Genomic DNA, 26,986 nt, shown 5'->3' with positions numbered 1-26,986 from the left:
AGTTACAATAGAGACAGTCTTGTGTTACTATGGAGACAGAGTCTGGAGTTACAATAGAGACAGTCTTGTGTTACTATGGAGACAGAGTCTGGAGTTACAATAGAGACAGTCTTGTGTTACTGTGGAGACAGAGTCTGGAGTTACAATAGAGACAGTCTTGTGTTACTGTGGAGACAGAGTCTGGAGTTACAATAGAGACAGAGTCTGGAGTTACAATAGAGACAGTCTTGTGTTACTGTGGAGACAGAGTCTGGAGTTACAATAGAGACAGTCTTGTGTTACTATGGAGACAGAGTCTGGAGTTACAATAGAGACAGTCTTGTGTTACTGTGGAGACAGAGTCTGGAGTTACAATAGAGACAGTCTTGTGTTACTATGGAGACAGAGTCTGGAGTTACAATAGAGACAGTCTTGTGTTACTATGGAAACAGAGTCTGGAGTTACAATAGAGACAGTCTTGTGTTACTATGGAGACAGAGTCTGGAGTTACAATAGAGACAGTCTTGTGTTACTGTGGAGACAGAGTCTGGAGTTACAATAGAGACAGTCTTGTGTTACTATGGAGACAGAGTCTGGAGTTACAATAGAGACAGAGTCTTGTGTTACTGTGGAGACAGAGTCTGGACTTACAATAGAGACAGTCTTGTGTTACTATGGAGACAGAGTCTGGAGTTACAATAGAGACAGTCTTGTGTTACTATGGAGACAGAGTCTGGAGTTACAATAGAGACAGTCTTGTGTTACTGTGGAGACAGAGTCTCGTGTTACTGTGGAGACAGAGTCTGGAGTTACAATAGAGACAGAGTCTTGTGTTACTATGGAGACAGAGTCTTGTGTTACTGTGGAGACAGAGTATTGTTTTACTGTGGAGACAGAGTCTTGTGTTACTGTGGAGACAGAGTCTTGTGTTACTGTGGAGACAGAGCCTTGTGTTACTGTGGAGACAGAGTATTGTGTTACTGTGGAGACAGAGTCTGGAGTTACAATAGAGACAGTCTTGTGTTACTATGGAGACAGAGTCTGGAGTTACAATAGAGACAGTCTTGTGTTACTATGGAAACAGAGTCTGGAGTTACAATAGAGACAGTCTTGTGTTACTATGGAGACAGAGTCTGGAGTTACAATAGAGACAGTCTTGTGTTACTGTGGAGACAGAGTCTGGAGTTACAATAGAGACAGTCTTGTGTTACTATGGAGACAGAGTCTGGAGTTACAATAGAGACAGAGTCTTGTGTTACTGTGGAGACAGAGTCTGGAGTTACAATAGAGACAGTCTTGTGTTACTATGGAGACAGAGTCTGGAGTTACAATAGAGACAGTCTTGTGTTACTATGGAGACAGAGTCTGGAGTTACAATAGAGACAGTCTTGTGTTACTGTGGAGACAGAGTCTGGAGTTACAATAGAGACAGTCTTGTGTTACTATGGAGGCAGAGTCTGGAGTTACAATAGAGACAGTCTTGTGTTACTATGGAGACAGAGTCTGGAGTTACAATAGAGACAGAGTCTGGAGTTACAATAGAGACAGAGTCTTGTGTTACTGTGGAGACAGAGTCTGGAGTTACAATAGAGACAGTCTTGTGTTACTGTGGAGACAGAGTCTGGAGTTACAATAGAGACAATCTTGTGTTACTATGGAGACAGAGTCTGGAGTTACAATAGAGACAGTCTTGTGTTACTGTGGAGACAGAGTCTGGAGTTACAATAGAGACAGTCTTGTGTTACTATGGAGACAGAGTCTGGAGTTACAATAGAGACAGTCTTGTGTTACTATGGAGACAGAGTCTGGAGTTACAATAGAGACAGTCTTGTGTTACTGTGGAGACAGAGTCTGGAGTTACAATAGAGACAGTCTTGTGTTACTATGGAGACAGAGTCTGGAGTTACAATAGAGACAGAGTCTTGTGTTACTGTGGAGACAGAGTCTGGAGTTACAATAGAGACAGTCTTGTGTTACTATGGAGACAGAGTCTGGAGTTACAATAGAGACAGTCTTGTGTTACTATGGAGACAGAGTCTGGAGTTACAATAGAGACAGTCTTGTGTTACTGTGGAGACAGAGTCTGGAGTTACAATAGAGACAGAGTCTGGAGTTACAATAGAGACAGTCTTGTGTTACTATGGAGACAGAGTCTGGAGTTACAATAGAGACAGTCTTGTGTTACTGTGGAGACAGAGTCTGGAGTTACAATAGAGACAGTCTTGTGTTACTATGGAGACAGAGTCTGGAGTTACAATAGAGACAGTCTTGTGTTACTATGGAAACAGAGTCTGGAGTTACAATAGAGACAGTCTTGTGTTACTATGGAGACAGAGTCTGGAGTTACAATAGAGACAGTCTTGTGTTACTGTGGAGACAGAGTCTGGAGTTACAATAGAGACAGTCTTGTGTTACTATGGAGACAGAGTCTGGAGTTACAATAGAGACAGAGTCTTGTGTTACTGTGGAGACAGAGTCTGGACTTACAATAGAGACAGTCTTGTGTTACTATGGAGACAGAGTCTGGAGTTACAATAGAGACAGTCTTGTGTTACTATGGAGACAGAGTCTGGAGTTACAATAGAGACAGTCTTGTGTTACTGTGGAGACAGAGTCTCGTGTTACTGTGGAGACAGAGTCTGGAGTTACAATAGAGACAGAGTCTTGTGTTACTATGGAGACAGAGTCTTGTGTTACTGTGGAGACAGAGTATTGTTTTACTGTGGAGACAGAGTCTTGTGTTACTGTGGAGACAGAGTCTTGTGTTACTGTGGAGACAGAGCCTTGTGTTACTGTGGAGACAGAGTATTGTGTTACTGTGGAGACAGAGTATTGTGTTACTGTGGAGACAGAGTATTGTGTTACTGTGGAGACAGAGTCTTGTGTTACTGTGGAGACAGAGTATTGTGTTACTGTGGAGACAGAGTCTTGTGTTACTGTGGAGACAGAGTATTGTGTTACTGTGGAGACAGAGTCTTGTGTTACTGTGGAGACAGAGTATTGTGTTACTGTGGAGACAGAGTATTGTGTTACTGTGGAGACAGAGTATTGTGTTACTGTGGAGACAGAGTCTTGTGTTACTGTGGAGACAGAGCCTTGTGTTACTGTGGAGACAGAGTATTGTGTTACTGTGGAGACAGATTATTGTGTTACTGTGGAGACAGAGTATTGTGTTACTGTGGAGACAGAGTATTGTGTTACTGTGGAGACAGAGTCTGGAGTTAAAATAGAGACAGTCTTGTGTTACTATGAAGACAGAGTCTGGAGTTACAATAGAGACAGTCTTGTGTTACTATGGAGACAGAGTCTGGAGTTACAATAGAGACAGTCTTGTGTTACTATGGAGACAGAGTCTGGAGTTACAATAGAGACAGTCTTGTGTTACTATGGAGACAGAGTCTGGAGTTACAATAGAGACAGTATTCTGTTACTATGGAGACAGAGTCTTGTGTTACTGTGGAGAAAGAGTCTCATGTTACTGTGGAGACAGAGTCTGGAGTTACAATAGAGACAGAGTCTTGTGTTACTATGGAGACAGAGTTTGGAGTTACAATAGAGACAGTCTTGTGTTACTATGGAGACAGAGTCTGGAGTTACAATAGAGACAGTCTTGTGTTACTGTGGAGACAGAGTCTGGAGTTACAATAGAGACAGTCTTGTGTTACTGTGGAGACAGAGTCTGGAGTTACAATAGAGACAATCTTGTGTTACTATGGAGACAGAGTCTGGAGTTACAATAGAGACAGTCTTGTGTTACTGTGGAGACAGAGTCTGGAGTTACAATAGAGAGAGTCTTGTGTTACTATGGAGACAGAGTCTGGAGTTACAATAGAGACAGTCTTGTGTTACTATGGAGACAGAGTCTGGAGTTACAATAGAGACAGTCTTGTGTTACTGTGGAGACAGAGTCTGGAGTTACAATAGAGACAGTCTTGTGTTACTATGGAGACAGAGTCTGGAGTTACAATAGAGACAGAGTCTTGTGTTACTGTGGAGACAGAGTCTGGAGTTACAATAGAGACAGTCTTGTGTTACTATGGAGACAGAGTCTGGAGTTACAATAGAGACAGTCTTGTGTTACTATGGAGACAGAGTCTGGAGTTACAATAGAGACAGTCTTGTGTTACTGTGGAGACAGAGTCTGGAGTTACAATAGAGACAGTCTTGTGTTACTGTGGAGACAGAGTCTGGAGTTACAATAGAGACAGAGTCTGGAGTTACAATAGAGACAGTCTTGTGTTACTGTGGAGACAGAGTCTGGAGTTACAATAGAGACAGTCTTGTGTTACTATGGAGACAGAGTCTGGAGTTACAATAGAGACAGTCTTGTGTTACTGTGGAGACAGAGTCTGGAGTTACAATAGAGACAGTCTTGTGTTACTATGGAGACAGAGTCTGGAGTTACAATAGAGACAGTCTTGTGTTACTATGGAAACAGAGTCTGGAGTTACAATAGAGACAGTCTTGTGTTACTATGGAGACAGAGTCTGGAGTTACAATAGAGACAGTCTTGTGTTACTGTGGAGACAGAGTCTGGAGTTACAATAGAGACAGTCTTGTGTTACTATGGAGACAGAGTCTGGAGTTACAATAGAGACAGAGTCTTGTGTTACTGTGGAGACAGAGTCTGGACTTACAATAGAGACAGTCTTGTGTTACTATGGAGACAGAGTCTGGAGTTACAATAGAGACAGTCTTGTGTTACTATGGAGACAGAGTCTGGAGTTACAATAGAGACAGTCTTGTGTTACTGTGGAGACAGAGTCTCGTGTTACTGTGGAGACAGAGTCTGGAGTTACAATAGAGACAGAGTCTTGTGTTACTATGGAGACAGAGTCTTGTGTTACTGTGGAGACAGAGTATTGTTTTACTGTGGAGACAGAGTCTTGTGTTACTGTGGAGACAGAGTCTTGTGTTACTGTGGACACAGAGCCTTGTGTTACTGTGGAGACAGAGTATTGTGTTACTGTGGAGACAGAGTATTGTGTTACTGTGGAGACAGAGTATTGTGTTACTGTGGAGACAGAGTCTTGTGTTACTGTGGAGACAGAGTCTTGTGTTACTGTGGAGACAGAGTATTGTGTTACTGTGGAGACAGAGTCTTGTGTTACTGTGGAGACAGAGTATTGTGTTACTGTGGAGACAGAGTATTGTGTTACTGTGGAGACAGAGTATTGTGTTACTGTGGAGACAGAGTCTTGTGTTACTGTGGAGACAGAGCCTTGTGTTACTGTGGAGACAGAGTATTGTGTTACTGTGGAGACAGATTATTGTGTTACTGTGGAGACAGAGTATTGTGTTACTGTGGAGACAGAGTATTGTGTTACTGTGGAGACAGAGTCTGGAGTTAAAATAGAGACAGTCTTGTGTTACTATGAAGACAGAGTCTGGAGTTACAATAGAGACAGTCTTGTGTTACTATGGAGACAGAGTCTGGAGTTACAATAGAGATAGTCTTGTGTTACTATGGAGACAGAGTCTGGAGTTACAATAGAGACAGTCTTGTGTTACTATGGAGACAGAGTCTGGAGTTACAATAGAGACAGTATTCTGTTACTATGGAGACAGAGTCTTGTGTTACTGTGGAGAAAGAGTCTCATGTTACTGTGGAGACAGAGTCTGGAGTTACAATAGAGACAGAGTCTTGTGTTACTATGGAGACAGAGTTTGGAGTTACAATAGAGACAGTCTTGTGTTACTATGGAGACAGAGTCTGGAGTTACAATAGAGACAGTCTTGTGTTACTGTGGAGACAGAGTCTGGAGTTACAATAGAGACAGTCTTGTGTTACTGTGGAGACAGAGTCTTGTGTTACTATGGAGGCAGAGTCTGGAGTTACAATAGAGACAGTCTTGTGTTACTATGGAGACAGAGTCTGGAGTTACAATAGAGACAGAGTCTGGAGTTACAATAGAGACAGAGTCTTGTGTTACTGTGGAGACAGAGTCTGGAGTTACAATAGAGACAGTCTTGTGTTACTGTGGAGACAGAGTCTGGAGTTACAATAGAGACAGTCTTGTGTTACTATGGAGACAGAGTCTGGAGTTACAATAGAGACAGTCTTGTGTTACTGTGGAGACAGAGTCTGGAGTTACAATAGAGACAGTCTTGTGTTACTATGGAGACAGAGTCTGGAGTTACAATAGAGACAGTCTTGTGTTACTATGGAAACAGAGTCTGGAGTTACAATAGAGACAGTCTTGTGTTACTATGGAGACAGAGTCTGGAGTTACAATAGAGACAGTCTTGTGTTACTGTGGAGACAGAGTCTGGAGTTACAATAGAGACAGTCTTGTGTTACTATGGAGACAGAGTCTGGAGTTACAATAGAGACAGAGTCTTGTGTTACTGTGGAGACAGAGTCTGGAGTTACAATAGAGACAGTCTTGTGTTACTATGGAGACAGAGTCTGGAGTTACAATAGAGACAGTCTTGTGTTACTATGGAGACAGAGTCTGGAGTTACAATAGAGACAGTCTTGTGTTACTGTGGAGACAGAGTCTGGAGTTACAATAGAGACAGTCTTGTGTTACTATGGAGGCAGAGTCTGGAGTTACAATAGAGACAGTCTTGTGTTACTATGGAGACAGAGTCTGGAGTTACAATAGAGACAGAGTCTGGAGTTACAATAGAGACAGAGTCTTGTGTTACTGTGGAGACAGAGTCTGGAGTTACAATAGAGACAGTCTTGTGTTACTGTGGAGACAGAGTCTGGAGTTACAATAGAGACAGTCTTGTGTTACTATGGAGACAGAGTCTGGAGTTACAATAGAGACAGTCTTGTGTTATTGTGGAGACAGAGTCTGGAGTTACAATAGAGACAGTCTTGTGTTACTATGGAGACAGAGTCTGGAGTTACAATAGAGACAGTCTTGTGTTACTATGGAGACAGAGTCTGGAGTTACAATAGAGACAGTCTTGTGTTACTGTGGAGACAGAGTCTGGAGTTACAATAGAGACAGTCTTGTGTTACTATGGAGACAGAGTCTGGAGTTACAATAGAGACAGAGTCTTGTGTTACTGTGGAGACAGAGTCTGGAGTTACAATAGAGACAGTCTTGTGTTACTATGGAGACAGAGTCTGGAGTTACAATAGAGACAGTCTTGTGTTACTATGGAGACAGATTCTGGAGTTACAATAGAGACAGTCTTGTGTTACTATGGAGACAGAGTCTGGAGTTACAATAGAGACAGTTTTGTGTTACTATGGAGACAGAGTCTGGAGTTACAATAGAGACAGTATTGTGTTACTATGGAGACAGAGTCTTGTGTTACTGTGGAGACAGAGTATTGTTTTACTGTGGAGAAAGAGTCTTGTGTTACTGTGGAGACAGAGTCTTGTGTTACTGTGGAGACAGAGCCTTGTGTTACTGTGGAGACAGAGTATTGTGTTACTGTGGAGACAGAGTATTGTGTTACTGTGGAGACAGAGTATTGTGTTACTGTGGAGACAGAGTATTGTGTTACTGTGGAGACAGAGTCTTGTGTTACTGTGGAGACAGAGTCTTGTGTTACTGTGGAGACAGAGTATTGTGTTACTGTGGAGACAGAGTCTTGTGTTACTGTGGAGACAGAGTATTGTGTTACTGTGGAGACAGAGTCTTGTGTTACTGTGGAGACAGAGCCTTGTGTTACTGTGGAGACAGAGTATTGTGTTACTGTGGAGACAGATTATTGTGTTACTGTGGAGACAGAGTATTGTGTTACTATGGAGACAGAGTATTGTGTTACTATGGAGACAGAGTCTTGTGTTACTGTGGAGACAGAGTCTGGAGTTACAATAGAGACAGTCTTGTGTTACTATGGAGACAGAGTCTGGAGTTACAATAGAGACAGTCTTGTGTTACTATGGAGACAGAGTCTGGAGTTACAATAGAGACAGTATTGTGTTACTATGGAGACAGAGTCTTGTGTTACTGTGGAGACAGAGTCTCGTGTTACTGTGGAGACAGAGTCTGGAGTTACAATAGAGACAGAGTCTTGTGTTACTATGGAGACAGAGTCTTGTGTTACTGTGGAGACAGAGTATTGTTTTACTGTGGAGACAGAGTCTTGTGTTACTGTGGAGACAGAGTCTTGTGTTACTGTGGAGACAGAGCCTTGTGTTACTGTGGAGACAGAGTATTGTGTTACTGTGGAGACAGAGTATTGTGTTACTGTGGAGACAGAGTATTGTGTTACTGTGGAGACAGAGTATTGTGTTACTGTGGAGACAGAGTCTTGTGTTACTGTGGAGACAGAGTCTTGTGTTACTGTGGAGACAGAGTATTGTGTTACTGTGGAGACAGAGTATTGTGTTACTGTGGAGACAGAGTATTGTGTTACTGTGGAGACAGAGTCTTGTGTTACTGTGGAGACAGAGCCTTGTGTTACTGTGGAGACAGAGTATTGTGTTACTGTGGAGACAGATTATTGTGTTACTGTGGAGACAGAGTATTGTGTTACTGTGGAGACAGAGTCTTGTGTTACTGTGGAGACAGAGTCTGGAGTTACAATAGAGACAGTCTTGTGTTACTATGAAGACAGAGTCTGGAGTTACAATAGAGACAGTCTTGTGTTACTATGGAGACAGAGTCTGGAGTTACAATAGAGACAGTCTTGTGTTACTATGGAGACAGAGTCTGGAGTTACAATAGAGACAGTCTTGTGTTACTATGGAGACAGAGTCTGGAGTTACAATAGAGACAGTATTGTGTTACTATGGAGACAGAGTCTTGTGTTACTGTGGAGACAGAGTCTCGTGTTACTGTGGAGACAGAGTCTGGAGTTACTGTGGAGACAGAGTATTGTGTTACTATGGAGACAGAGTCTTGTGTTACTGTTGAGACAGAGTATTGTTTTACTGTGGAGACAGAGTCTTGTGTTACTGTGGAGACAGAGTATTGTGTTACTGTGGAGACAGAGCCTTGTGTTACTGTGGAGACAGAGTATTGTGTTACTATGGAGACAGAGTATTGTGTTACTGTGGAGACAGAGTATTGTGTTACTGTGGAGACAGAGTATTGTGTTACTGTGGAGACAGAGTAGTGTGTTACTGTGGAGACAGAGTATTGTGTTACTGTGGAGACAGAGTATTGTGTTACTATGGAGACAGAGTATTGTGTTACTATGGAGACAGAGTATTGTGTTACTGTGGAGACAGAGTATTGTGTTACTATGGAGACAGAGTATTGTGTTACTATGGAGACAGAGTCTTGTGTTACTGTGGAGACAGAGTATTGTGTAACGGGGTTGTTTTCTTGGAGGAGGCTGTGACCCAGTGGAAGCATCCTGCCCTTTCTCAGGAAACAGATAGACCCCCCCACCCCCAGTGTTAACTAGCTGATAGCCCCCCAGTGTTAACTAGCTGATAGCCCCCCCACCCCCAGTGTTAACTAGCTGATAGCCCCCCAGTGTTAACTAGCTGATAGCCCCCCAGTGTTAACTAGCTGATAGCCCCCCCACCCCCAGTGTTAACTAGCTGATAGCCCCCCAGTGTTAACTAGCTGATAGCCCCCCAGTGTTAACTAGCTGATAGCCCCCCCCACCCCCAGTGTTAACTAGCTGATAGCCCCCCACCCCCAGTGTTAACTAGCTGATAGACCCCCCCACCCCCAGTGTTAACTAGCTGATAGCCCCCCCACCCCCAGTGTTAACTAGCTGATAGCCCCCCAGTGTTAACTAGCTGATAGCCCCCAGTGTTAAATAGCTGATAGCCCCCCCACCCCCAGTGTTAACTAGCTGATAGCCCCCCAGTGTTAACTTGCTGATAGCCCCCCCACCCCAGTGTTAACTAGCTGACAGCCCCCCCCACTCCCAGTGTTAACTAGCTGATAGCCCCCAGTGTTAACTAGCTGATAGCCCCCCCCACCCCCAGTGTTAACTAGCTGATAGCCCCCAGTTTTAACTAGCTGATAGCCCCCCACCCCAGTGTTAACTAGCTGACAGCCCCCCCACCCCCAGTGTTAACTAGCTGACAGCCCCCCACCCCAGTGTTAACTAGCTGATAGCCCCCCACCCCCAGTGTTAACTAGCTGATAGCCCCCCCCACCCCCAGTGTTAACTAGCTGACAGCCCCCCCCACCCCCAGTGTTAACTAGCTGATAGCCACCCAGTGTTAACTAGCTGATAGGCCCCCCACCCCCAGTATGGGGTGGAGAGGGGGGTGGAGAGGGGCTGAGGGGGGTGGAGAGGGGTTGAGAGGGGTGGAGAGGGGCTGAGGGGGGTGGAGAGGGGCTGAGGGGGGTGAAGAGGGGTTGAGAGGGGTGGAGAGGGGCGGAGAGGGGTGGAGAGGGGCTGAGGGGGGTGGAGAGGGGTTAGGAGGGGTTGAGGGGGGTGGAGAGGAGTGGAGAGGGGTTGAGGGGGGTGAAGAGGGGTGAAGAGGGGTTGAGAGGGGTGGAGGTGGGTTGGAGGGTGAGAGAAAAGTCAGGATGTGGGAAACGTGACTCCAGTCCATCTGCTCACATCCTGTTACTACAGGATATAGACACTCAGACTGGACTGAATTGGACCCCTAGGTCATGCTACACCTCCTCTCCTCTCCCCTCGCCCGGTCCGGGCCACTTTCACGGCTGCAGCGAGAGAGAGTGGCCCCCTGGGTATTGTTCCCTGCTGAAAGGTGGGCCGGACAGATTAAAGATCCAGGCAGAGTGCAAAATCCTTCCAGGAAAAAAAACACACTCCAGTGTGTGTGACAGAGTGTGTGACAGAGTGTGTGTGTGTGGGATGGACTCCACGTTCGAAATGCTGGGCCAGATCGGGACGGATGGAGGGAGGGGGCGAGGGAACACGGAGTATTTTTAGAATAATTACCTTTGTGGCTCAGGGCCGGGCATTTGTGTGGAGATGGGAGCAGGACATAAACATAGAGAGCAAACAGAAGTGAAGTGTGTGTGTGTTCTGCCTCAGTGTGTGTGTGTTCTGCCGCGCTTCGTTTCGGGGTCCAAGGCACATCCTGAAGGGAGAGCCAGGGACGAGAGGAAAGTGAGAGATTACTGAGTGTTTTTTTTTCTTCTCTTTTTCCATTTCCTGAAACTCTCCTCGGAAAGACAATTAATTCCTTCACCTGATAAACAGCAGCCCACTCCCCCCACATGCTTTTTGTTGAATTGTATTGATCAAACTGTGCAATCTCTTCCACAGAAGATGCTATCTACGTACAATACCACTCTCAAAAGATTTGCCTGATGGGCATGCCTTGCCTTGCTAGCGCCAGTCAGTCCTGCCCATTACTACTGGCACCTCAGCTTCCTCTGGCCAGGATACCAGCTGGTTAAGGAATCAGGAGGAGGTTGGCAGCCAGACCGCCTTAGGAGAGGAGGGGTGTGTGAGTAGGGGGAAGGGTTGTCGGAGACAGGGGGCACTCCAGACCCCATGTCCTGTCTCCGGGGGTAACAACAGTGCCAACAGGACGACAGAGGAAACCGCAGGCGCCGCTCACTCAGAACACAGCGGTAAAAAAGGGGCATCTCTGACACACTGAGACGTTGCCACACACACACACACACACACACACACACACACACACACACACACACACACACACACACACACACACACACACACACACACACACACACACACACACACACACACACACACACACACACACACACAGCACGCACACACACACACGCACATACATACAAATTGCACTTATCTACACTCTCACACTCACTCACCACTCAGGCACTAACACTCACACACACATCCTCACACTTTCACACACATCTGCAGACTGACACAAACAAATGGACACGCACACTCCAAGGCAGAACGGTTGCCAAGATAAGAACAATGATCTGTCCTAGGAGAAATAAGCGCACTGTGACTTGTGTACAGATGGGAGTGTTGATGGAGAAACAGAGAGAAGTGTATTGTTCTAAGAGGTAGCCAGGAGTGCTACAAGTGGAAATAGCTAGGTACCTGACAAACACTACATTGTTGCCTTTCCTTGTTTGACAAGACACTGACAAGCTGTCTGAAGCAGAATCAGGCAGCCACTAAGTGGATGTGAGAGTTATTGACATTGTGAAGTTGAGGTGGAGAATGTGACTTGATTTTGGCAGCCAGACCGCTTTGATCAGTTTGGCCGGGCGGCCAGTTCTAGGAAGAGTGTTGGTGGTTCCAAACTTCTTCCATTTAAGAATGATGGAGGACACTGTGTGCTTGGGGACCTTCAATGCTGCAGACATTTTTTGGTATCCTTCCCCAGATCTGTGCCTCAACATAATCCTGTCTCTGAGCTTTTCGGACAATTCCTTTGACCTCATGGCTTGGTATTCGCACTAACATGCACTGTCAACTGTAGGACCTTACATAGACAGGTGTGTGCCTTTCCAAATCATGTCCAATCATTTGAATTTATCACAGGTGGACTCCAATCAAGTTGTAGAAACATCTCAAGGATGATCAATGGAAACAGGATGCACCTGAGCTCAATTTCAAGTCTAATAGCAAAGGGTCTAAATACCCTTTGCTATAAGATTTCTAAAAACCTGTTTCTGCTTTGTCATTATGGGGTATTGGTTGTAGATTGATGAGGGAAAACATTTATTTAAATCATTTTAGAATAAGGCTGTAATGTAACAAAATGTGGAAAAAGTCAAGGGGTCTGAATACCTTCTGAATACACTGTCGAGGGGCGCTGTTTTTCTTGCTCTGATGCTTTCTCCGGGAATATAGTTTCAGCAGAGAGGAAGAGGCTAAGCGAGATGGCTCACTCTTGCCAAATTCTGTCCAGTATAAGCCCAATGTGTTTCTATGGGAATAATATGCAGACCTAAGCTTCTCGCCTGCCTTCCCGCCTTTGGGACAAAGACACACATTGTTAGGTCAGAGACATGAGCATCTTGTCATTACATACAGATCTCTGGTTTCAGTCTCTTGCGAATTGGAAAGGAAAGTTGGCGGGTTCATAGTGTACTGTTAGAATGCTGCATTGCCCTAAAGGAAATTGATGTTTTGCCAAAATTATATAATTACTCTTGACTAAATAAAATAATTCAAAATACTTCACCAGGGAGCATGACTTAGGCAGTAGAATGGCCTTACTGAAGAGCTCAGTGACTTTCAACATGGCATCGTCATAGCATGCCACCTTTCCAACAAGTCAGTTTGTCAAATTTCTGCCCTGCTAGAGCTGCCCCGGTCAACTGTAAGTGCCGTTAATGTGAAGTGGAAACGTTCTAGGAGCAACAACGGATCAGCCGCGAAGTGGTAGGCCACACAAGCTCACAGAACGGGACCGCCGAGTACTGAAGAAAAATCACTCACTACCGCGTTCCAAACTGCCTCTGGAAGTAACGTCAGCAGAAAAACTGTTAGTCTGGAGCTTTATGAAATGGGTTTCCATGGCCGAGCAGCCGCACACAAGCTTAAGATCACCATGAGCAATGCCAAGCGTGGGCTGGAGTGGTGTAAAGCTTGCCGCCATTGGACTCTGCAGCAGTGGAAACGCGTTCTCTGGAGTGATGAATCACACTTCACCATCTGGCAGTCGGACAGACACATCTGGGTTTGGCGGATGCCAGGAAAACGCTACCTTCCTTAATGCATAGTGCCAACTGTAAAGTTTGGTGGAGGAGGAATAATGGTCTGGGGCTGTTTTTCATGGTTCGGGCTAGGCTCCTTAGTTCTAGTGAAGAGCAATCTTAACACTACAGCACACAATGACATTCTAGACGATTCTGTGCTTCCAACGTTGTGGCAACAGTTTGGGAAAGGCCCTTTCCTGTTTCAGCATGACAATGCCCCCGTGTACAAAGCGAGGTCTATACAGAAATGGTTTGTCCCGATCGGTGTGGAAGAACTTGACTGGCCTGCACAGAGCCCTGACCTCAACCCCATCAAACACCTTTGGGATGAATTGGAACGCCGACTGCGAGCCAGGCCTAATCACCCAACATCAGTGCCCGACCTCACTAATTCTCTTGTGGCTGAATGGAAGCAAGTTCCCGCGGCAATGTTCGAACATCTAGTGGAAAGCCTTCCCAGAAGAGTGGAGGCTGTTACAGCAACAATGCCCATGATTTTGGAATGAGATGTTCGATGAGCAGGTGTCCACATACTTTTGGTCATATAGTGTATTTGTGACGATAATGTGTTTTGACTATCATTTAAAATGTTGAGACAAGAAGAAGAGGAGGAAGGTGTGGCGAAGATATGATGCGTCTCTCTCCAGAACACATATATGTAGGAATGTGCCCATTTAGCAAAGTGTTATTTCTGATTGTCTTAACTCACCACGTACACCACTCATTTGTTCTTCGCCTCAAAAAACCAGACTTCGTTGGCTTGTGTAACATCCATTGCGAATGATAGTTCCTAAGTATTAGAAAAATCTTTCTAACACTCCCGGCCTCAATAATCACCAAGCCTCGGTGTGAAAGAGCAAAATATCATGATCTGATGATCCCATATAGTCGGTGGAAACGTTATTTAAAAAACAGCGGTCTAGAGCTCACTGGCGTGGGAAACTCTGAGGGCCTGGAATAGTCTCGTTGATACAACGTTGCACTTCACTAACAACAGCTCAAGTCAAGACAGATAGAAAGGGAGGCAGACAGGCGGAGAAGAGAGATTCATGTGATTGAAAGAACCAAATGGATCACAGTGTATCAATGTGTTCATATGGCAGAGGCTGCTGCCCTCACCTCAGCTGAATTTTAACTTTTACATTTTATTATTTTATTTCAGATTTTTATGATTAACCACGTGACAATGATTGAGAAAATAAAATATTATTGAAATGAAACAGTTGCACAAAAATGTGCATATATAAAAATTATAACTGTTGCACTAAGAACGGTAGAAATGCTAGGGTAAATTGGAAGTATCCACAAACTTGAAACTCACCAGCTGCCTATGGTCTTTACTATTACACCTATTAAAACTAATTATGAACGCGCATGCGGGTGTGCTGCCATGTCTGCTGCCGGGCCTGGTGTGTGTGTGTGTGTGTGTGTGTGTGTGTGTGTGTGTGTGTGTGTGTGTGTGTGTGTGTGTGTGTGTGTGTGTGGTGTGTGTGTGTCAGAGAATCTGATTGGGCACTAGGGTGAAGGGAACTCACCTTGACCAATGAGACAGTGGCGTCAGGGTTGGTGACCCTACAGGGGAAGACCAGAGGCTGGCTCTCCTTCATATACACAACGTCTGGACTGTTATTCTGCTCCTCCACAAATGGCCGCTGTCTGTCTGAAACCACAACACCGAGGTTAGGGATAGGAACACACAAGCATGGACACACACAGACACAAGTCACAGACACACACAGACATATGTCACAGAAACACACACACACACCATAATGTGTGCATACTCATGTACGCATGCACGTACGCATGTAAGCATACCCTCATAATCACATATTGTATATATGGCTATTCAGCAGAAAACAATCAACAATAAGCACACAAACACACACACACAAACACTCACCCGTACTAAATACCGTTCAGCAAACAGTGATCTGGAGTCAACAATAAACACACACAGATTGTTTAGAGGTAATCAAAATGCCTGTGTTCCTTCCAGATACATTGTGATTCTTTCCCTGTGCTCTAATATCCCTGTGCCATTGAAAGATGTGTGTGGGTGGAGCTCTCCTCATTGTTTGTCAGCTACTGTACTGTGCTATTCAAGGAAAGCATAATCTCTGAACATTTTAACAAAGGTACCCCAAGGACTAGTGGCCTGGACCGCAGGGCTTCCTCCTGCTGCTTTGATTTCATATAAAGGAGCTGGTGAGGGGGCAAGAGGGGCTGGAGGGTGAGAGCAGAGTGGGGCAAGAGGGGCCGGAGGGTGAGAGCAGAGTGGGGCAAGAGGGGCCGGAGGGTGAGAGCAGAGTGGGGCAGGAGGGGACGGAGGGTGAGAGCAGTGGGGCAAGAGGGGCCGGAGGGTGAGCTGAGTGGGGCAGGAGGGGTAGGAGGTTGAAAGCAGAGTGGGGCAGGAGGGTGAGAGCAGTGGGGCAGGAGTGGAAGGAGGGGCTGGAGGGTGAGAGCAGTGGGGCAGGAGTAGAAGGAGGGGCTGGAGGGTGAGAGCAGAGTGAGGCTTAAGGGGCCAGAGTGTGAGAGCAGAGTGGGGCAGGAGGGGTAGAAGGGGCTGGAGGGTGAGAGCAGAGTGGGGCAGGAGGGGCCGGAGGGTGAGAGCAGAGTGGGGCAGGAGGGGAAGAAGGGGCTGGAGGGTGAGAGCAGAGTGGGACATAAGGGGCCGGAGGGTGAGAACAGAGAGGGCGATGGAGTTGGACGCCTAATGGACGTGCTGGCTGGAGCGATTGATGGGCCCCAGGGGTCCTGTTGGCCAAACAGTAGCCCTATCCTGTGACCTGGGCTCCTCTCACTCCTTTGGCCCCTGGCCCATCTCCATGCTCAGCCAGCTGCCCCAGTGGCACAACTCAGGACAGGGAAGGGCAGAGAGGGCTCTCACTGTGCCTCCTTCGCCCCTGGATGGTCCTGAATCCTGCCTGGCCTTCATTCTCATTCACTTCCCTTACCCTCCCACCTTCCAGTCCTGCCACCTTGTACAGACTGCCCCCCCCCCTTCCCTGCCATAGACCTCCAGCCTCCCTTCCACCTCTACCAGCCCCCTGTGGCTCTTCTCCCGTCCCCCAGCACAGGATGCTGTGAGCAGGGCTGAGGGGAACAGATAAGGCTGGTGCCCTGGGAAACTCTGCCCAAACCTGAGCCTTTCAGTAGCTGGGCTATTCCTGGCCCCGAGGTAGCACGTAAAGGAAAGTAAAAAGGTTTTATATATAGACCTGGTAGAGGGAGAGGGAGGCTAAGCAAAGAGACTGGCTAGGGGGGAGAAACTGTGCCAGAGGCATTATGAAGGATGTGTTGTTGGGACAAACAGTGTTTTGATATAATTGTCTCTCTGACATTGGTCTGTATTTAGCACCCACTACATCCTGTTTAACCTGAACCTATAAACAATGAGACAGAGCCAGAAACAGACTGACTGACCACTCCATTAGAGAAAGAGGAGTGGGGAGACTGACTGACCACTCCATTAGAGAGAGAGGGGAGGGAGGGAGGGAGGGGACTGACCACTCCATTAGAGAGAGAGGGGAGGGGAGACTGACTGACCACTCCATTAGAGAAAGAGGAGTGGGGAGACTGACTGACCACTCCATTAGAGAGAGAGGGGAGGGAGGGAGGGAGGGGACTGACCACTCCATTAGAGAGAGAGGGAGGGGAGACTGACTGACCACTCCATTAGAGAAAGAGGAGTGGGGAGACTGACTGACCACTCCATTAGAGAAAGAGGAGTGGGGAGACTGACTGACCACTCCATTAGAGAGAGAGGGGAGGGAGGGAGGGAGGGAGGGAGGGGACTGACCACTCCATTAGAGAGAGAGGGGAGGGGAGACTGACTGACCACTCCATTAGAGAAAGAGGAGTGGGGAGACTGACTGACCACTCCATTAGAGAGAGAGGGGAGGGAGGGAGGGAGGGAGGGAGGGAGGGAGGGAGGGAGGGAGGGAGGGAGGGAGGGAGGGAGGGAGGGAGGGGACTGACTGACCACTCCATTAGAGAGAGAGGAGTGGGGAGACTGACTGACCACTCCATTAGAGAGAGAGGGGGAGGGAGGGGGAGACTGACTGACTACTCCATTAGAGAGAGAGGGGAGGGAGGGAGGGAGGGAGGGAGGGAGGGAGGGAGGGAGGGAGGGAGGGAGGGAGGGAGGGAGGGAGGGAGGGAGGGAGGGAGGAGACTGACTGACCACTCCATTAGAGAAAGAGGGAGGGGGGAGACTGACTGACAGACCACTCCATTAGAGAGAGAGGAGGGGGGAGACTGACTGACCACTCCATTAAAGAGAGAGGGGGAGGGAGGGAGGAGACTGACTGACCACTCCATTAGAGAAAGAGGGGGGAGGAGACTGACTGACCACTCCATTAGAGAGAGAGGGGGGAGACTGACTGACCACTCCATTAGAGAGTGAGGGGAGGGGGAAGACTGACTGAGCACTCCATTAGAGAGAGAGGGGAAGGGAGGGGGGAGACTGACTGACTACTCCATTAGAGAGAGAGGGGGAGGGAGGTGGGAGGGAGGTGGGAGACTGACTGACCACTCCATTAGAGAGAGGGGGAGGGGGAGACTGACTGACCACTCCATTAGAGAGAGAGGGGAAGGGAGGGGGGAGACTGACTGACCACTCCATTAGAGAGAGAGGGGGGAGGGAGGTGGGAGACTGACTGACCACTCCATTAGAGAGAGGGGGAGGGGGGAGACTGACTGACCACTCCATTAGAGAGAGGGGGAGGGGGGAGACTGACTGACCACTCCATTAGAGAGAGGGGGGAGTAAAAAACACTTGAATGAGCGACTCCCGGAGTGAGTTGGTAGTTGTTAAAGTTACCTGTGACATAGACATAGACAGCTCTCTGCCTGAGCGTCTGATGGCTGTACCGACACCGGAACGATCCTGTGTGCTGGGCCTGGGCCGAGCTAAGCGTCAGTTGGCTGCAGTAATGCTGGCTCTGCCTACCACAGCGAGAATCTTCCAATCGCATTCTCTCCAGATCTCTGGCCACACCTCTAGGGAACGCCCACGACAGCTCCCACCGACCCCTGATTGGTCAAAAGTAAAATGGCATAAAACATTCCATCTCTCTCATCGCACCTCAACTTCTGAAAAGCTGACCATAAAATGGTCCATATAAAACAGGGGTTGTCAAAGATACAGCCCGTGAGCCCATTCAAACCGGCCTGCGAGGTGATTTAAGTAAATAAAATAAAAATAAAAATGTAAATCTAATTGTTTTTATCTCAATCAACATTCAAATGACTAAAACTACATTGAAGCTGTGTAGAAATGATAAAGGAGCTTCATTTACACTCTGTCCAGCTCACTAACAGTCATCTCAACCAATGCTAGATAGTCAGGGAGCACAACCTTTCGCAAAGAACTAGAACCCATTTTGTGTGCGGTTCTACGGACCTCGGTGAAGACAGAATGCGGCCCATGGGGCAAAATGAGATTGAAGCCCCTGATATAAAAACTCATCTGGACAGAATCAGTGGCACCTTAATTGGGGGGGACGGGCTCGTGGTAATAACTGGAGCGGAATAGTATCAAATACATGGAAACAATGTGTTTGATGCCACTCCATTCCCTCCGTTACGAACATTATTATGAGCCGTCCTCCTGCTGAGCCGTCCTCAGCAGCCTCCTGTGCTACCCCCTCCCCTCCCCATCACATCTGACCTGTAACCTTTGACTCCAGAGACTCACCTGCAGTGGATTGTCAGAGTCTGGTTGGCCTCCAGGACCAGCTGTCGACTCTTCACATCCAGAACAGGAACACTGAACTTCCCCTTAGGCCCACTCTCCACCTTACCTGCAGGGAGAGAGAACAGAGATGTCTTATAGGCTGCAGGCCAGGCTGGCCCCCATACAGGGAGAGAGAACAGAGATGTCTTACAGGCTGCAGGCCAGGCTGGCCCCCATACAGGGAGAGAGAACAGAGATGTCTTATAGGCTGCAGGCCAGGCTGGCCCCCATACAGGGAGAGAGAACAGAGATGTCTTATAGGCTGCAGGCCAGGCTGGCCCCCATACAGGGAGAGAGAACAGAGATGTCTTATAGGCTGCAGGCCAGGCTGGCCCCCATACAGGGAGAGAGAACAGAGATGTCTTATAGGCTGCAGGCCAGGCTGGCCCCCATACAGGGAGAGAGAACAGAAGAAAGAACTTAGGTTGAAGCCTAGCTCTCTCTCACAAGGCTGGTCCCCATACGCAGTGGTGGAAAAAGTACCCAATTGTCATACATAAGTAAAAGATTCCTTAATGGAATATGACTCAAGTAAAAGTGAAAGTCAACCAGAAAAATACTACTTGAGTAACAGTCTAAAAGTATTTGGTTTTAAATATACTTAAGTATCAAAAGTAAATGTAATTGCAAAAATATACTTAAATATCAAAAGTAAAAGTATAAATCACTTCCTTATAATAAGCAAATCTGGCAGAATTTCCTTTTTAATTTTTTCATTTACGGATAGCCAGGGGCACACTACAATACGCAGACATAATTTACAAATGAAGCATTTGTGTTTAGTGAGTCTGCCAGTTCAGAGGCAGTAGGGATGACCAGGGATGTTCTCCTGATAAGTGTGTGAATTGGACCATTTTCCTGTCCTGCTAAGCATTCAAAATGTACCGAGTACTTTTGTCTGTCAGGGAAAATGTATGGAGTAAAAAGTAGATTATTTTCCTTAGGAATGTAGTGAATTAAAAGTAAAAGTAGTCAAAAATATAAATAGTAAAGTAAAGTACAGATACCCCCCCAAAATACTTAAGTAGTACTTAAAAGTATTTTTACTTAAGTACTTTACACCACTGCCCATATGTTGCTCAACAACCAGTAACTGATGTTTTTGTAGGAGGAGATGACAATGACGGATATCTGAATCAGCTGTGCACAACGGTCAAAACTCTTTGAAAAAACAACTGAGGATGAGATTCTTATAAGAGGAGTGTGCTGCATTCCAACACGACTGACCACCGCAGTGCTGATGACAGCACCCAACTGAATACAACATAATGGGAACAACAAAACCACCACCAATAGCACCATTGACAAATACCACTGATCACTGTTACATTGCTGCCCACAGCTCTGGTCCAGGGCGTTAGGGAATGAATGTGAACTAAAGCCCTGGACCAGAGCTATGCTGACGCCAAAAACCTGATCCAATAAACACTGTAGAACAATGCAGTAATTGACCACAACACCGGGTGTTGACAGATCAACTGACAGTGTCATCACAGACACTCCCATGCAGCAATACCACTGACCCTCGTCACCTCCTCGTTCCCATGCCAGTAAGACCACTTGAGGACTACAGTGGAAATGCGTGAGCATGAAGCAGTGTCACTGTTGTTTATCAAATAAAATCAACACTCCACTTCATGGTAGCTGAGGTTAATTAATGAGAGATTAAGGGTGCTGTCCATCCATCCACCCTTCCTTCCTCTCAGCCCAAAGGGAAACTTCATTCACACAGACACGTCCTTGAATCAGCCCAAAAAAACTAGTTCATACTGCATCCTATTAGAACAAACACAAACCTAGTTCACACTGCATCCTATTGGACCAAACACAAATCTAGTTCACACCGCATCCTATTGGACCAAACACAAATCTAGTTCACACTGCATCCTATTGGAACAAACACAAACCTAGTTCACACTGCATCCTATTGGACTAAACACAAATCTAGTTCACACTGCATCCTATTGGACCAAACACAAATCTAGTTCACACCGCATCCTATTGGACCAAACACAAATCTAGTTCACACCGCATCCTATTGGACCAAACACAAACCTAGTTCACACCGCATCCTATTGGACCAAACACAAATCTAGTTCACACCGCATCCTATTGGACCAAACACAAATCTAGTTCACACCGCATCCTATTGGACTAAACACAAATCTAGTTCACACTGCATCCTATTGGAACAAACACAAACCTAGTTCACACTGCATCCTATTGGACCAAACACAAACCTAGTTCACACCGCATCCTATTGGACCAAACACAAACCTAGTTCACACTGCATCCTATTGGAACAAACACAAACCTAGTTCACACTGCATCCTATTGGAACAAACACAAACCTAGTTCACACCGCATCCTATTGGACCAAACACAAATCTAGTCCACACTCTGTGGCAGTCAGTGCCATTTCAGATGAGGGAGGACAAAAAAATGTTTTATGAACATGGCCTTATTTCTATTACAGCATATTGGATCATTATCATTCATATTCCATTCACCCAGCTCAATGTAACATCGATAGGTTTAGGCTACTACATGATACTCAAATTGTCCCTGTACCCATCATGAGGTTGCTACAACCTAGCCTACTAATGAAAGTTTACAACGTAGGTGCACGTGGACAGACAGTGACATTCAATACCGCCTTGCACACTCTTGCCTGCATCTTGCTGATCTAGGGTGTAATCATTAGTCCAACGGTTACAAACAAGAGTTTCTATTGTAGAAATGCAGGTAGGTTTATCCCCGTTTGGATCTGTTTAAGAAAAGTTTTTCACCAGAATCGGCAAAATGAATACACAACTTGATCACGCGTAAACACAGTTCACAGTTTCATAGCAGCCACGTTGTAGTCCTTCTCACATCTACGTTATGAGCTCTCCTCCTTTCACCTCTTCCCTTCGCTTGTGGACTTCAATGCACAACACATCAGCTGTATGTGACCAGGCGAAAAACCTCTACACACATCATTGTCACCATATTAGCTAAAGTAACATCATAGTCAGCATAGCTAATAGAACTAATATGTTAGTAAACCCGCTAATCATGCAGTAACATTACAGTGTACAGTCAGTAAGCAGTTACATCGTAGGGCCCGGTGGCAATACATTTGTAAAACCAAAGCTTACCTTGACTTGGAAGAGTTCCAGTGTTGTCTTGGATAGTCATAGCCAGCTAGCTAACATACTATCCCTCTGTTTGAGCAGGGTGTATCAGTAGGCTAAACTAGCTAGCTGCATTTGCCAGCTAAGTAAGTATTGCTTCTCCTTCATTTAGGAAGACATTTATTTGTTCAAAACTGTTCAGCTATTTTCTTTCTCTCTCTTTGAGTCAGCTACTCACCACATTTTATGCACTACAGTGCTAGCTAGCTGTAGCTTATGCTTTCAGTATTAATTATCTGACCCTTTGATTGGGTGGACAACATGTCAGTTCATGCTGCAAGAGCTCTGATAGGTTGGAGGACGTCCTCCAGAAGTTGTCATAATTACTGTGTAAGTCTATGGAAGGGGGTGAGAACCATGAGCCTCCTAAGTTTTGTATTGAAGTCAATGTACCCAGAGGAGGACGGAAGCTAGCTGTCTTCTGGTTACACCATTGTGCTACCCTACAGAGTGCTGTTGAGTCTACTATAGACCTTCTTTGCAAAATAGTGTGTTTTAATCAATTATTTGGTGACGTGATTGTATTTAGTATAGTTTTATCTAAAAATTCTAAGTTACTGAGGAGGATGTTCCTTTCCTTCCTCCTCTGAGGAGCCTCCACTGTTCACACTGCATCCTATTGGAACAAACACAAATCTAGTTCACACTGATCTAGCGTGGTTTGTAATCAGAACTCGTCATAGTACAGCAGACTGGGTGTGACTTCCTAGGTCCTCCTGCTTTTGGTAAAGCCTTTCTTTAGGTCCTCCACATCATAACCAGCATGTCAAGCATTCTCACTTTACCAAAATGAAACTTCACTGCTGTGTGCCAGTATGGTATCCTCTCTGTATTATCTTCCTGGTCATACACATCACTATACTGAGACTGAATACTGACCTATCATTTTATCCCATCTGTGACCCCCCCCCATTACTAATATTCATTGTCATGGTTACCAGTGGATGTCCCCTTCAGCAGCTCTAGTTTTTCTTACTCTGGTAGTTTCCTCTGTTTCCACTCTGAGTCACACACAGACGCACACACGCACGCACACGCACGCACGCACACACAGACGCACACACACACGCACGCACGCACGCACGCACACACACACACACACACACACACACACACACACACACACACACACACACACACACACACACACACACACACACACACACACACACACACACACAGGGAGAGTCCTGCAGCAGAGTCTATATGTTGGTGTAAATAGTTTAAAGGAGGAAGGGAAGTCGAGTCTCTCTCAGCACGGGCCCAAGGGGCATTTCAACAGGCTGTAAAGTGGCCAGAACCCCCCTTCCCATGTTACTCAATACAGCTGGAGCTTTCATTCAACAAACCCTAGTGCCATTTCATACAAGTGGAGGATCAGTTGGAGTTCAAGGACATGTCTGTTTAGAACCCCAGAATGTGCCTGCAGGACAGGAGTAAGTTACAGAGCTGGATGTAGCCTAAGGTTACAAAAGGAGAATTTTGTAATAATTTCCCCTGAAGTTTTCCCTCAAGTGTTGTGCATGCTATTCTAATCATGTAAAACACCGAAATGATTTTACAAATCATGGCGACATTGGCATTTCATTGGAGGGACATAATAATGTTTGGCCTTCTATATCCTGTTTCCATGGTACAATGCATTCTTTTCAGATCCTTATCAGACACGCACATCATAACACAGTAGTAAGACATAGAAACAGTATGGCAAATGCCACTGGTGTTTGCTCCACTGGTATAAATGTGAAATATTTTTCATTGAATTGCAGTTTTGTGTATGTTTTGCCTAAACCAATACAGGGTCATATTTTTCTGTGTAATAAATGTAGGGCTATTGAATATGAAAAAAGCAAGGATTGTTCCTCAACTTGTTTCATTGGTCTACATCAAAAGTGCAATGATAGTAAAGGACCAAATGAATAAAAAGTTTATTGATTTTGCTGACAATGTTTAACAATTAATTAAATGAATTAAGTAATTAATTACTCCAGTTTTATTATCTAACCCATTAAAAAAGCTTGCATTAAAACTAATACAACTAATTTTGCAAATAAAAGACTGTATGTAGAGGACAATTGTGACATTATATCAGTTTTGACATGACAAAAAAACTCGTTCCATTTAGTAAAAAGTAGTGGAACAATAACCATACGTCCTGCGCTACCCTCATACTTTATGCACACAGGAGCCAGTTCACCCCAGTTTCCTCACTCCTGCGTCTGTTTAAGTCATAAACGCTGATTAGCGCCATTTCCTGCGCTCTAGAAAGTTTCCTTGTGCTGGTCATGACCCCGCACTCATTTATATTAGAACTTCCCTTTCACAAACTCATCAGCGTCAGGAAGTAACGCCCTGTGTGTGCCGATTCAACCGGGGCCAAAGCGCGCACAGAGAAGCGGATGCCAAGCCTGGCCACAGAGGTCCCCGTTATCCAAACAACTATCCCACAGGACTGGGCTTATCTAATAAACAACACTTAGCTGTAAAAGAACCGCACTTCATCAACCACCCCTGCCACACGACCACACTGATTTCTCAATGGGCCGATAAACGAGACAGTAGACGGGAAAGCGTCAAAGAGCCTGGTCCTGTGGCCCCTTATGTTCAAAGCGCGGGATGTTGGCTAATCTGTCTGCCAAGTGCCAAGCGTTCGAAGAATGTTCCTCTGACGCCAATACTATCTTTTTACCGTGGCAGCACGCACGTTCCTCCTGATTATGTGGGAATCCATTTCACATGGTCTTGCACAATAGGACTACTACTAAAAGATGGCAAGTTGGCAATGTACGCGCATCAACATCCTCGTGCGTCAAGCATTCAGACAATAATTACGCATGATGCCTAATGTGTCCTGAACAAATTGACGAATAACTATTCATAATTGTACTTTTTAAAAACACATTCAATCATATAATTAAGGAATACTTTATGTGATTTGTCCATAAGCGACAGAATGGTGAGGGTGCGCTCTACAGGCATCCATGAAGGGGCTAGTTGCATCAATCAGTGAACTCTCTACTCACCCTTTGCGAGCGCACTGCCAGCCAATCCACATAGAACCACGAAGATATAGCCAATCATGTTGTCCGTCTTCCCCGTCGCACTGAAGAAGAGGTATGTAAGAAGAAAAGCGTAACAGAGAGTTTAGTCCTTGTTCTCCAGAGAATCGAAAGCTTCAGAGAGCACACCACCAGCCCACTCCGCGCTGCTGCTTCGCATTGATTCTGACGAGTAGGACAGGTTTCCTGAGGAGAGGAGAGCAGAGCCGTGGCCGAACACGCTACAGGACACCACACATCAACTCCAGTAAAACGTTTTCCCATTGTGCTCTTGGGGACCGGTTTTATACAGTTCCCATAGCGACCGGATAACTGGCCTTCCAGTGACGTCCATCGACACACCCATGGCGCGTGAAAGCAGAGTCCCACGCCCGTACCCATTCTCACAGTCACTCTGGACTAATTAAAACAATGAAGACAACGTACTTATACGGAGACCCTGTTTGACCCACAAACACCAGACCATCACACGATTTACCCCAAAACATTGAGTAAGCAAAAGCATACCCAAGCAATTACGTGCGTAAATCTCAGTGCCTTCAGTGGCTGCTGGAAATGTGGCAAGTAGACAATGGGGTATAATGCAAACAGTGAGACTTGCTTGAGACAATTACCAGCTTTGATCGGACCAGTAATAACCTTTATTAACAAACATCACCAGAGCCTTCCTATCTCCACCACTTGGGTTCCTTCCCTATGCCATTGGTGGGTGTATGCAGTGGTGGAGAAAGTACCCAAATGTTTTACTTGAGTAAAAGTAAAGATACCTTAACAGAAAATTACTGAAGTAATAGTGAAAGTCACCCAGTAAAATACTACTTGAGTAAAAGTCTAAAAACATTTGGTTTTAAATGTACTGAAGTATCAAAAGTATATGTAAATGCTATATTATACTTAAGTATCAAAAGTATAAATCATTTCAAATTCCTCATATTAAGCAAACCAGATGGCACCATTTTTAAATGTTTTATTTATGGATAGCCAGGGGCACACTCCAACACTCATACATCATTTACAAACGAAATATGTGTTTTTAGTGAGTCCACCAGATCAGAGACAATAAGGATGACCAGGGACAATCTCTTGATAAGTGTGTGAATTGTACCATTTTCCTGTCCTGCTAAGCATTCAAAATGTACTTTTGGGTGTCAGGGAAAATGTATGAAGTAAGAAGTACATTATTTTCTTTAGGAATGTAGTGAAGTAAAATTAAAAGTTGTCAAAAATATTAATAGTAAAGTACAGAAACCCCCAAAACTGACTTAAGTAGTACTTTAAAGTATTTTTGCTAAAGTACATTACACCACTGGGTGTATGCCCATTAGGACTACCTTACCTCGAGTCAGGCACGTACATTTCATTCACTTATTGATGGAAACAGCATGACACTGGGGTGGTGAGTGCTCTAAGCTATGAGTCATATCAGTACTGCATATTAGTATAACTCTGACACTGTGTGGTATGCAAACTGCATTGTAATGATGACTGTAGACCACAGGAGGTTGGTGTCACTTTAAT

At 45.6% G+C, this 26,986-nt stretch overlaps 1 protein-coding gene across 3 annotated transcripts in view; it reads right to left on the bottom strand.

Annotated features, from left to right (window-relative positions):
- The window catches only part of LOC106591469 (vascular endothelial growth factor receptor 1), a 141,676-nt gene extending 115,922 nt beyond the window's left edge, over positions 1 to 25,754 (bottom strand). The window contains exons 1-4 of one of the 3 annotated variants that reach the window (XM_045710816.1): positions 25,433 to 25,754; positions 19,195 to 19,300; positions 18,319 to 18,530; positions 15,029 to 15,153 (exon numbers count right to left, since the gene is read on the bottom strand). In XM_045710816.1, coding sequence (XP_045566772.1) covers positions 15,029 to 15,153; positions 18,319 to 18,530; positions 19,195 to 19,300; positions 25,433 to 25,490 — 501 coding nt within the window. In that variant the 5' untranslated portion in view covers positions 25,491 to 25,754. The remainder of the gene's footprint in view (positions 1 to 15,028; positions 15,154 to 18,318; positions 18,531 to 19,194; positions 19,301 to 25,432) is intronic. The other 2 variants (XM_045710817.1, XM_045710818.1) reach the window with 2 other exon arrangements.
- Between the last annotated feature and the right edge of the window lie 1,232 nt (positions 25,755 to 26,986).

This window comes from Salmo salar, chromosome ssa29, assembly GCF_905237065.1.
Source record: "Salmo salar chromosome ssa29, Ssal_v3.1, whole genome shotgun sequence".
Classification (NCBI taxonomy): Eukaryota; Metazoa; Chordata; class Actinopteri; order Salmoniformes; family Salmonidae; genus Salmo; species Salmo salar.
The sequence above is the reverse complement of the archived record's forward strand: the minus strand, read 5'-3'. Positions and strand labels throughout refer to the sequence as shown.